Below are 12,012 nucleotides of genomic sequence, written 5' to 3' on the forward strand. Positions count from 1 at the left end.
GCCTGGTGTGAATAAGTGCGTTTGCAAAGGGCTGCAGGCGTTTATAAAGTAATAGGAGAGGCGGGCGGCAGATGAGCCGAGCAGGTGCCAGTTTTGCCTGCACACCCTTAATCCGGGTGTGCTTGATCCCAAACCCCGCTGATATCCATGGTGAGGAACCTCCAGCCTTTCCAGGCTTTCCCCCGTCCGCGCAGTCACGGGCATCCACCCGGCATGCGGGGACCAGCAGGAGGGCTGCGGATGGGGGTCCGTGATGGAGACTGGAGCAGCTGAAGATGAAGAAATGCCCGTGGTGGTCGCAGCGGTGGACGGGGCATTTTCCGTTTCACCTGCGGCTCCTCCCGGCCGGTTTCTGCACAGTGCCCCGGCGGGCGGCTCTCTGCCGCGGCGCCTTGTCCTGGTGACACAAGCCACCGGCGGCTCCAAATGCCAAGTGACGTTCGGAGTTGGTTGGCAGCTCCTGGGTTTTTCTGGAATGGCCAAATGTGGTATCTTAGCAACAAAGGGAATTTTTCTCCTTTTAGATCGGATTTGTTTTTTAACAGCTTCAAAGCTGAATGTTGCTCCTACTTGGGCAGAGCCAGGGCATGGCTGTACTGGGGACGTCGCCCTCACCGGCTCCTGCTCTGCTGCAGCCACGGAGGGTCAGAGCAGATAAAGCATTGCTGGGGGAGACTGCTCCAAGGCCACCGCTTTTCTGAGAGGCTTTGAACATTGTAAAGCGTGCAGGAAAGGAGAAGTTTGCAAGTCCAATGTCAGCTGGTTGCATGTGAATGAAAGCAAAACCCTTAACACAAAGTAGAACTGGCCCCGTGGGTCGCATCGGCTGCTTTGGTAGTTGTCGATGTGCCACGTCTTGGTGCTCATGGCTGGTGGTACTGGCGATTTGGTATGGTGGGAGCAGCTGGGAGCCCAGGGCGGAGCCTGGGGTCTGCTGTGGGCTGCTCTGGGGGGTCACCCACCCGGGATGGGGGGACAGGGCTCCGGGGGGGCTCTGGGTCTGACCTCCCGCCCCACTGATGTGCTCCTCTGCGTGCTTTCCCCACAGGGTGCAGGTCGAGTTCTATGTGAATGAAAACACCTTCAAGGAGCGGCTGAAGCTCTTCTTCATCAAAAACCAGCGATCGAGTGAGTGCTCCATGCGTGGAGCCCGAGTGTCTGCTGGGAGAAACCAAACCCTGCCCGAGCTCGAAAGCCATGCTCCATCCTCGTGGGACGAGAAGCCATTGCCATCTGCTGGTGGCTGTTTCGCCATGTGTCCCCAGCGCTGGCTGCCTGTTGGCCTTTCTGTTGGGTGTTGGCCAACTTGGTTTGGGGGGACGCGGTTGCACGGGGAGGAGGGGATGCTGCCTGCCACCTTTGCTCACTGAGGACAAATTTTTTCCTTGCTACAGCACAGGAACCAGCTGGGACAAATTGGCTGGGAGCAGGGTGGGCATCAGGAGCTGCCCGGGGGGGTCAGGGAGCAAATGTCTCCGCCACGGGGCCGGCGATGCGCCCCGTGCCCACAGGGAGGTCAGCGGCTGTGGGGACAGCGGAGGCAGGCTGTGAGTTGCTCACTCCCACTTCAGCCATCCGAATTAGCCTCCACTTGACTAATGGTGTTTTTATTTTCTTTCTCCAAGATGTCATTAGCTGTCTGGAGGGAGTCCACTCGTTAATTTATAATTTCACATTTTCTTTTCCTCCCTGCATCCTGTCGTCTTGTTAAAAAGCTAGAGCGCAGCACAGCAGGGTGCCTGCGGGGAAGTTTTTAATGAAAATGTGATTAATTTTGCACTTGTAATTTGAGTAATAACCCCCATGAACTGGCTGGGGAGGGAGAGCGGGTAAAGCAGCAGCTTTTTCTTGCTCTCCCTCCTCCTGCAAGCTGTTTGCAGCGCGGTGAGCAAAGTGGAACCCTGGCCCTGCCTGTCTGATGCTTTTTAATGGATGCCTGCTAATGAGGGGGATACACTCCAGCAGCTCCCTCATTTGTCTCTCACATCTATTGGGGCCAGCAAGGAGCTGACTCATCGTTATTTATTTCTGTATTCATCTCATATATATTTGACAGTGGGTAGGACGTGTAGAGCCCCGGGCAAAGCGTGAGCAACGTTTGTGTGCTGCGCTGGGGCTCCTGCAGCTCCCCTGGGGCTCAGTGGGCTCCTGCGGTGCAAGGGGCCCTGCAGAGCTTGTGGGAAACGAAAGAGGCTGTGCTGTGGGTCGTACAGGGTGTCGGGGGTGCCCGGGGTACATCGGGTGCCCAGGGCGCGCTGCCTGGCCCACGCCGTGCTCCCCTCTGCCGCAGGCCTGAGGATCCGTCTCTTCAACTTCTCGCTGAAGCTGCTCACCTGCCTCCTGTACATCGTCCGCGTCCTGCTCGACAACCCGGAGGAGGGCATAGGCTGGTGAGTGCCGCTGCCGCCGGGCTCCCCGCTCCGCCCCGTGCGACGGGCAGCGCAGACACGACAGCAGCTACTCAGGGCGGGTGTGAAGATGCACGGTGGATGGTTTTTCTCATTCCAGCTGTTTGAATTGGTAGTATAGCCAAACTTGCCGGTCTGGTGGGGTTTGCTCCTTGCTCAAACCCCACGGACAGGCGTGTGGGCGCCCTGAGTGGCGCACGAGGGGAAGGTGGTGGAAAAATTCAGCATTCATTTCCAAATGCTGTCTGGCTCTAATGGTCAGGAGCGCAGCGTGGCCTTCAGACACAGGCAAGAGCTCATGATTCACAGGGCATCACCGTGCAAGTATTTTCTGAATCCTGATGCCCTTGAAAACACTTATGCTAAATCCCATTTAAACGTTTGGGAAGGAAATATGTTTTGCCATTTAGATCCCCGAGGTGACAGATGATTACATACATCAGCTTTGCTCTGGGTTTCAGTACAAGCCTATTTTTAATATGTCCTTGCTTTGTTTAGCTCACATACAGTGCGGGTTTTTTTCAAGAGCTAGGAGAATTAGCAATTTGATTTTCTCTTTGTAAAGGTTGCAGACTACCAAGTACGTCTGCATTGTCCAAAAGTGGTTTCAAATCTGTAAGAATTAAGCGTGACACAGATGCATCTCCTGGAAAGGTTTAGCCCAGCTGCAGTTCAGGGAAGTCCATTTTCCCGAGGGTGAGTGGCAAAATAAAGGCTGGCCAGTGGGAACGCATCCCTCCCAGCAAGGCAAGGGGAGAGCTTGGCTTCGGTGCTGCCTGCCTGGCTGGCCGCTCGGGGCCCACCTAGCCTTGTTCTAGAAGCCAAAGCTCAGCAACTTTTGCTAATTGTAACCTGGCAATTCCCAGCTGCAGCCCTGTGTTCGAGCACTGTGTGCAGGGAGCCCCGTGCCCGGTGAGCGTCAGCATTTCACAGCATCTCTGGTATGGGCTGAAGTACCTGACAGGTCGTGTTCTCCCGTAATAAGATATTAAAAGCTGCCCAGGTGAGATAGGCTCCTGTGGAAAGCCCCGGCTGTGGGGACCAGTGTGCGTTTGGGCCCATGGGAGCGTTGTCCGGGGGCCTCTCCCAGCACGAGAACGGAGCAGCGAGGGCACCCCATGAGCCCGGGCAGTGCACACCAGCACCCCTTTTCCTTCCTCCCCCCTGCTGACTGCTTTCCCCTGCTTTGTCTTTCTCTTCTCCTAGCTGGGAATGCGAAAAGCAGAATTACACGGCGTTCAACCAGTCCACGAAGATAAACTGGTGAGTCCAGCGTTGCTCCAGTGCTGGGGTCCAGCTCTGCCAGGATGCGGGAATGCAGTGGTGGACGTGGCTGGTGCTGGCAGCTGCCCGTGGCCGTTTCGGGGTCACCGGGCTGCTCAAGGGATGCGGAGCAGCATCCCAGGATCAAGTCAATTGACGAGTGCCTGTGGCTGCACCCTTGGGAACGGCTTATTCCCAGTGCAGAGGCTGCTTGAACAAACTGTGCAGTAAGGAACACCAGTACCAATCCTGTGCTGGATCCTGCATCAGTGATGGCCTCAGATTTGCGTTCGGTGGGGGGTAAAGGCACTGCTAGTTGGGCTACAGTTTAGATCCGTTTTGAATTTTCTTTGCAGGTCACACATCTTCTGGGTGGATAGAAAAATGCCGCTGTGGGCTGTGCAGGTGAGTGCCCAGACCTCGGGCGTGGGCGTGCAGGAGCGCAGCAGGAGCTGGGGTTTGGGCTCCGCCGCCAGCGGGTCTCTGTGCATCCTCTGCCCGCAACAGCGAGGGGCAACAGGTTCTCTTGGGGGAGCAGCAAATGAGCTGGGGCTTCTGCTGGGAGCAACAACATGGCCCTGGGTGAAAATCCCAGGGACCGATAGGAGAGGAAAAGCTGTAGGAAGATAAAATCAAGAGGCTGGCTCAGCTCCTCCCCAGCCCAGATGCAGCTGTACCAGTAACATGTATTTTCAGGCTGGGCAGCTGCCTGGGGAATCGCTCACAGGAGGGTTGAGCACCCGTCGGCTTCTGCTCGGGGCTGCCCGCACGCTGTTGCTCATGCGTGGCAGACACTCGCGCAGATGGGTGCAGAGGGATCAAATGGGCCCACGTCTGTGATTCCCACGGGCTCCTGGTTGCACAGGGCAGGGAGGGCTCGGCAGAGGGGCTCGCAGCCTCTGATCGACTGCCGCCGCATCGCATGAGCCCTCAGCAGCCTTTGCCTGTCTGTCTCCGCAGGTCAGCATAGCTTTAATCAGCTTTCTGGAGACCATGCTGCTCATCTATCTCAGCTACAAGGTAAGCGCCCCGGGGCGGGCGGTGGACAGTGATGTGCGGGCTGGGTCTGACCCCCCGGCATGAATTCATTTCTCTGTCTTTGAGCTGTCTGAAGCCTGAAGCATTCTGAGAGGACGTTTGTCTCGGCGATGTCTCAGCTGACTGTGGCTGTTTTCCTTTCTCATTCCCCCTCGGACTGCTGGATAAGTGTTTGGCAGAGCAGAGCTGGGGGATCTCTTCTTTTTCCACCTTCCTTTAAATTCAGACATTTTTTACAAAGGGTCACTGCTCTTTTGCGGGGCCAGATTGATGCACGCTGAGTTTCCTAAGGCTGAGGACCTGGAGCTGAGCTCGGCAGCATGACCCCTGCTTGTGCCGAGGTCTGCTGCCTCCGGAGGTAGCCGGCACTGCTCCGAGCCAGACAGGGAGAGGCACAGGCTGACTCCTTTGGATCAAAGCCCCTTAAAATGGCCAAGAAAAGTGACCTTAACAAATGGCATCTTCTCAGGGTCCCTGGGACAGCTGGCAGAAAAGACTCAGACCCTGTGCCACCCACCTGGTTTGAGTGCCAGCGATCTCTATCAGTCACTCTCATTCCCCGTCCTTGCACGAAGCGTGGTTGTCCCCTGGCTTTGGGCAGCAGCAGTGACGGACAGAGGGACGCCGGGGCTGCGGACAGGACTGAACGGTTTGGGAAGGTGTTACTGACTCCAGCGCGTCTGCTGCCAGCACTGCATCTCCCGCAGCCAAACCGGGGCATCTTCCAGGCTGCTCTGGCGTGCTTCCCCCATGTAGCATGGTCTGTGGCAGAGCGGGGGCTTTTAATTGTCATTTGGCAGATTTTTAAGCTTATTTCGTTATTATTTGTTTTTAATTCCTCAGGGGAACATCTGGGAGCAGATTTTTCGCATTTCATTCATCCTTGAGATGATCAACACAGTGCCATTTATTATCACGGTGAGTGTTTCCCAGTAACATTTTAAAGCAGCTTTAAGTTTAATAAGTACTGTAGTTTTGGTGGCGAAATAAAGAAAAATGGATGTCTGGCCAAGTGGTATTTAAAGCTGGCAGGAATTTTTTTTTCTTCAATATTTTTCAACATAATGACTTTCTCTGGAGCATTATCCCAAAAACCATCCTCAGTTTTCAGCGGCCCCACTGCAGCCAGGGGAGTGGGGCCGCTTTCGGTGGCAGCCTCTGCAGAGGCCGGTGCTTAGTTTGGAGATGGATCCTTCCCGCCAGGGTTCAAATTGGCTGTTTATAGCTTTTTCTGGTAGAGAACATGGATTTTTCTGCGAGTGACTCTTGCTTTCATAGATATTCTGGCCTCCTTTGCGGAATTTGTTCATTCCTGTGTTTCTGAACTGCTGGCTTGCCAAGTACGCCCTGGAGAACATGATTGTGAGTGACCGGACGCATCCCAACCCTTTCGCCCTGGGTCCCTCTGCCCTGGCGACGCCGGGGGTGGTGTGGCCGGGGGGGCCCTCGCCTGCCGCCGGTTCTCGGGCAAGTTTGTGGTGCCCGGTGCGTGCAGCCGTGCTGGGGTCGGTGGGCGGTGAGGCTTTGCCAGCTGGTGATGCTGGGCTGTGGACCTGAGCAGGAGCCCTTCGGTGTCTGAGCCATGTTGACTCTGTTGGCTGTGTATTGACAGGGATGGCCTCTGGCTGTCCCCGGGATATGGTATTTGAGCAGGACGAGATATTCCAGCCATTCCCACGTGCCCACTTGAGCTGTCGCTCCTGGCAGCAGAGCCCAGACCTGCTCACAGAAACGCACATCCCTTTTCAAGGGCCAAATTCTGGCCTGACCTCCATCTGCGGGAGCATTGCTGGAGCCAGCAAGACAGCAGTTGGTGCTTGGAGGAGTACTTTACCCTCAGCATCCCCGAGTTAGTGAGTCCTCTCCTCTCTTCCCAGAACGACCTGCACCGCGCCATACAAAGGACCCAGTCTGCGATGTTTAACCAGGTGCTCATTCTGATCTGCACCCTCCTGTGTCTTGTTTTCACGGGGTGAGTGTTGCTCCTCGGTTCACTCAGCCACCTTCTTCACGCAGGGAGATCAGCTTTGCATGTCCCAGGGGCGACTGGCAGAGCCGGGCTCTCGCAGGGCTTACAGGAGGGGGAGGTGGGGTGGGACCTTCCCAGCTGTGGTGGGATGGCACTGCCAGGACGTAAGGTGGTGATTTGGGAAGCCGGAGGAGGTTCTGCCTTTAAGTGGTGTCTTCTAGCTTGATTTTTCAGCCTGAGAGGTTTGTACACGCTGAAGAGAGCATAACTGTTCAGGGCTGCTGATCAGATTGAGCTCCCAAGTCTTTGGCATCCTTTCTTTGCTAATGGGACAAGTCTCAGTTCCTCGGGCTGAGTTTTGGAAGCGGGGGAGCCATGGCGAGGAATGTGCCCCAGGTTTCCATGTGCGTCCGTGGGCTTTGGCTTGGGCCCAGCCACGTCTGCTGGAGCTTTGGAAGGACCCCCTGCACCATCACCCCCGGGCGCCGGGCTCCTCCCTGCCTTGCTTCATTCCCCAGCACACTGAACACTGGGAAGATCAATTCCTATTTTAGAAACTAATTATCCTCCCTAATTATATGATTTTAACAGAAACTTTTTAACAAACAGGCCCGTGTGAGGACAAGGGTGTTGTCGGAGGGAGATGGGTGGTGCGGGCACACGGGTCTCAGAGCAGGGCTGTGAGTGCTGCAGGGTCGAGGGCAGGACAGCAGCTTCCCGCGGGGACGCGGGCTCGGACGCGTGTGACGGCTCATTCACCAGGACCCATTGCACTTGCTGGCTCCGACCGCGCTCTTCCTCCCCGCCAAGTTACCGTGGCTGCTGAGCTCGTTTGTGTAATAGGCCACTGGGGCTCCTGCTAATTAACCGGGCCCTTTACCCCGCACATTGCCAACAACAAGGGCATCTCTTTATAGAGGAGTCAGTTCTCATCGCTGGGTACTTAGCTTTGAATTAGGCTTCTTGAATTTTCCTCTGGCTCCCTTGGTCTGGATTTGAAGCATATAATACCAATTAAGTTGCTGAACGGACAGGAAATGAAGCTTTTAGGCTCCTGAGTCTTTGGCAATAAAGGCGATCCTCTGATGTGAATGACTAATGCAATTGCGGAGCTCATCAGCGCTCGCTGCCCGTGGCACCTCCTGCCCGCTGGGGCCGTGGACGTGTTTCTTGGTGGACGCAGCAGGGCTACAATTTGGGTCCAAGATGACTTAGGTGACGCTTGTGTTTAGCAAGATGACTGAAACTGCAGGTTTGTGGAGTTATGCTGCCTGCCTCACCATGGGGAGCAAGGCGGCTCTGCGGCACGGCTTTGCAAGGGCAGCGGCACAGGGCCGGGAGTGGGCGATGGGATCTGCCTCCTGCCTGCCGGAGTGCATCCCCCCATAAGAGAGAGGCCTTCCCGGGGGCTGAGTGCCCCCAGAGCCTTACTGGGACAGCTGCTCCCTTCCACGTTTTGGTTTTTTGCAACACAAGGATAGCCCCCAGGTGATGTTCACATGCCATCCATGGCATGGTCTTATCGTGACCCATCACCCGGGACCTAGACTCCCCCATGCTGCTTTGGTGAGCAACCACATCAAACTAACTCCTTCACCTGTAAGCACCGTTAGCTGAATCACTTCTGTTGGCGACATAAATCCACTGCTGATGCTGACAGCGTGTTACAGACAGATTTCCTCCAGGGACATGGGTGTAAGTCACGCTCTAGGGTTCCCCACCGACTTCAGCAGGAGCTACAGGCACTGCCCGTCTCCCAGGCAGGGAAGCGCTTGCTGTGATGTGTGCTTTCTCCCTCCAGGACCTGTGGCATCCAGCATTTAGAAAGAGCAGGTGAGAAGCTCTCCCTCTTCAAATCCTTCTATTTCTGCATCGTCACCTTTTCCACCGTGGGCTATGGAGACGTGACACCAAAGATCTGGCCTTCCCAGCTCCTCGTCGTGATAATGATTTGCGTTGCCCTGGTCGTGCTGCCGCTCCAGGTTAGACCCATGTGGCCGAGGATGGAGAGGGATGCAGAGCCTGCACCCGGGCAGCTCCGCCGATGGGGACATCAGCTCTCTGCCTTCGTTTGCAGTTCGAGGAGCTCGTCTACCTGTGGATGGAGCGGCAGAAGTCGGGAGGCAATTACAGCCGTCACCGTGCCCAGACGGAGAAACACGTCGTCCTTTGTGTCAGCTCCCTCAAGATTGACCTCCTCATGGACTTCCTCAATGAGTTTTACGCCCACCCGCGCCTGCAGGTGAGGACCAGCCATGTTCTCATGTGCTTGGTCAACGCTTGCCCTGGCTGGGCTCGCAGCCTTGCTGGGCACGGCCGGGTCGCTGCTGGTGGTGAGTGCCCTGCTCAGCTCCAGTGGCTGTAGCAGAGAGTAAGGTAAAAACCATCCAGCCCAGCACTGGAAAGCACGTGCTCCACTGGCCAAGGAGAGGTGACAAGTGGTACCCTGTGGCCACCTCACTTTGCCAGCTCAGCCGTGGGGCTCTCTCTGCCCGAGCCACCCCGTTTTCTGGCCAGGCCTGTTACAGCACTGTGTAAGCACATGGAGAGGGACCAGAAGGACTTTTCTAGATTTGAGAGTGTCTTTACTGAATGGAGAATCTCAGACAGAAACAGAACATGTAATTGCTAAACCTCAGTGGGATTTACCCAGCGCTAACTGGAGTATCCCCACATAATAAGTGATCTTCAAGCAAATGACTGTGCCTTTCCATCTCCCCAGGACGAGAGCATCACAGACGTGTTTCAGATTTGCATTTCATTCCGACACTCACATACGCTTCATTACCATCCCCCAGCCTTGGTTCCACACATTCAAGCTTTAAAATCCTGCTTGTTTCTGTATCTGCAAGAGGCTCCACTTTGCTGTGGGCTTGCAGCTGCGCCTGCATTGGCTTTGTTATGCAGAACGGAGCGGTGAAGCTGCTGATGTGTTTTCCAAGACTCTTGCAGGGCCCTAGAGCAGGGGCAGGGGGTGTCACATGTGGGAACAAATATCAGAAGCCCCAGAGGAGCCATTCGCTCAGGCAGCAAAGCCCCGTTTCTCAGCTGGCTGCAGCAGGCGTGTGGGACCTCCAGCCTGCCGACCCACGCGAGCCTCTCTCTTTCAGGATTACTACGTGGTGATACTTTGCCCAACAGAGATGGATATCCAAGTGCGGCGGGTCCTGCAGATCCCTCTGTGGTCGCAGCGAGTGATCTACCTCCAGGGCTCTGCGCTGAAGGACCAGGACCTCATGAGAGCCAAGTGAGCAGAGGGACATGCTGCACATCCACGGCGCGGCTCGTCCTGCCGTGCTGCTGAGCTGCCCGCAGGCCTTGGAGCCGCAAAGGAGGGTGCCCAGTGATGTCAGCCCAGATGCAATGACAATGGGCGTCCCTGCATGCTTTCACTGGGGTCTCGGAGGGGCTGGCAGCGTCCTGGCTGGTACGGGCTTTGCTGGCCCATGCAATTCATGAGGTCGCGGCTCTGTTTGCAGGATGGACAATGGAGAAGCCTGCTTCATTCTCAGCAGCCGAAACGAGGTGGACCGCACCGCGGCGGTAAGCCAGGCCTGGGGGATGGCACGGTCAGAGATTATTTCATTTCTCAGGCCAGAAGGGACCAGGGTGATCGCTGCATCTTGCCTCTGCATGGCACAGGAGCACGCTGGGGGCAGCTGGGGTGAGAGCGTGGGGTTTGAGTGCCCTGGGTCAGCTCACCCCAAAAACCTCCTTGCCTAATGCAATCTTACCCGAGCCTGGGCAGGGACTTTGCTGGGAAGATCTTAGTTTTGGAGCCATGGGAGAGGGAGGAGGTGGCAACAGTGACAGCTCGTGCTGCCAGCCGGTGCCAGGGACGCTGCCCGTGCTGTGGCGGTGGCTCCTGTCTGCCCGTGCCGTCCTAAGCCTCTGCGGCCCCGCTGGAGGGGTCTTTTCTGCAGGTGCTAACGCGCGGAGCGGAGGCTGCTGCGCTGCCTGGCCCTTCCCTCCTTTGGCATTTGGCACTCCTGCCTGTAACGAAGCTGCCCAAGGGTCCCCGCGGGCAGGCAGTGACCGCAAAGAAACACAGAGGTGGCATGGGGATGGCATGGGGACACGCGGCAGCACGCCGCCGGCTGAGTCCCTGCGGGCTCACCTTCCCTCTGCTCTCCCAGTTTCCCATCAGTGCTGGGTTTTGGGGAGCAGGGGAGGGAGGTTATCCGCCGTTAGCTGTGGGTGTTGGAGGAGCCCTTGCCATACGTCTCCGCAGTGGCTGGATGCTTTGCAGTTCATCTCGGGCGTAGAAACGTTGGGGAAAATACGCCATCAGACAAGTACCTCTTGCTCTTCTCCTTGGCTAGGACCACCAGACCATCCTGAGAGCCTGGGCTGTAAAAGATTTTGCTCCAAACTGTCCTCTCTACGTTCAGATCTTAAAGCCTGAAAACAAGTTTCACGTCAAGTTTGCCGGTGAGTCAGAGGGGCTGCGCAGCAGTGGGCAGCACTGCTCGCTTCGCTGGTCTGGACTGTCTTACCTGCCATCATGGATGTTTCCAGCAGTGTTTCCATCTCGGAGGAGTCCGTGACCTGGTGCTGAGACTCCTCCCAATTGCTGGAAGATATTTTAGGGCCGCCAGCCCCCTTGTCACGATGCACACTAAAGCCTGCAGCAATGCGCCTGGGGCCAGGGGAGAGCCGGCTCCGGGCTGCTGCGGGGTGGGCTGCGTGCGGGCACACCGGTCCCATGAGCGCCTCGGTGTGCGTCCCCGTGGACGTGGCGGTGGTGGGCTGGTGTCCACCTGGCTGGTTTCCAGCCTGTGTCCCTGTTTTCCTGCCTGCATTAATCCCATTTGTGGTGTTCCCCGTGGGCTGTTGATCGTCTGAAAGCCCTCCCAGACTGGCAGGAGGACAAAGCACCCAGCCCCCAACACCACCCCAAAAGTACCGCATCCCCGGGCACCGCCGGCCGAGGAATCCGGCCGTCCCCCTCCCCATCGTGACGGTCCCCTCTGCCTTTCAGATCACGTCGTCTGCGAAGAGGAGTGCAAATACGCCATGCTGGCGCTGAACTGCGTCTGCCCCGCCACCTCCACCCTCATCACGCTGCTGGTGCACACCTCCCGCGGCCAGTGAGTGCTGCCTGCCCCTGCCTGCCCCTGCCTGCCCCTGCCTGCCCCTGCCTGCCCCTGCCCGGCTCCCTGCCCTCACCTCTGCCACCCCAGCCTGGGCATGGAGGGACAGCAGAGCTGGGGGGGCGGGTTTTGGGTGCAGGGGGGTCTGGTGGGGGTCTGGGGGAGCACACTGGGACCCGCAGCCAGGTCGGGAGCAAAAGCCAATATTGTAGAGGGAAAACAGCAGTGCGGATGGGCTGGC

The 12,012-nt window shown here is 57.0% G+C and overlaps 1 protein-coding gene across 4 annotated transcripts in view; it reads left to right on the forward strand.

Moving 5' to 3' along the window:
- The window catches only part of KCNT1 (potassium sodium-activated channel subfamily T member 1), a gene marked incomplete at both ends in the record, with an annotated part of 88,014 nt that overhangs the window by 62,474 nt on the left and 13,528 nt on the right, over positions 1-12,012 (forward strand). For all 4 annotated transcript variants that reach the window (XM_082327138.1, XM_082327141.1, XM_082327139.1 and 1 more), the window contains 14 exons: positions 1,049-1,128; positions 2,291-2,390; positions 3,615-3,671; positions 4,028-4,076; positions 4,632-4,691; positions 5,553-5,627; positions 5,988-6,071; positions 6,587-6,681; positions 8,480-8,660; positions 8,756-8,920; positions 9,789-9,925; positions 10,158-10,221; positions 11,001-11,109; positions 11,660-11,768. In XM_082327138.1, the coding sequence (XP_082183264.1) occupies positions 1,049-1,128; positions 2,291-2,390; positions 3,615-3,671; positions 4,028-4,076; positions 4,632-4,691; positions 5,553-5,627; positions 5,988-6,071; positions 6,587-6,681; positions 8,480-8,660; positions 8,756-8,920; positions 9,789-9,925; positions 10,158-10,221; positions 11,001-11,109; positions 11,660-11,768 (1,365 nt within the window). The remainder of the gene's footprint in view (positions 1-1,048; positions 1,129-2,290; positions 2,391-3,614; positions 3,672-4,027; positions 4,077-4,631; positions 4,692-5,552; positions 5,628-5,987; positions 6,072-6,586; positions 6,682-8,479; positions 8,661-8,755; positions 8,921-9,788; positions 9,926-10,157; positions 10,222-11,000; positions 11,110-11,659; positions 11,769-12,012) is intronic.

The sequence above is a fragment of the Platalea leucorodia genome (genome assembly GCF_965183815.1).
Source record: "Platalea leucorodia genome assembly, chromosome: 15".
NCBI lineage: Eukaryota > Metazoa > Chordata > Aves > Pelecaniformes > Threskiornithidae > Platalea > Platalea leucorodia.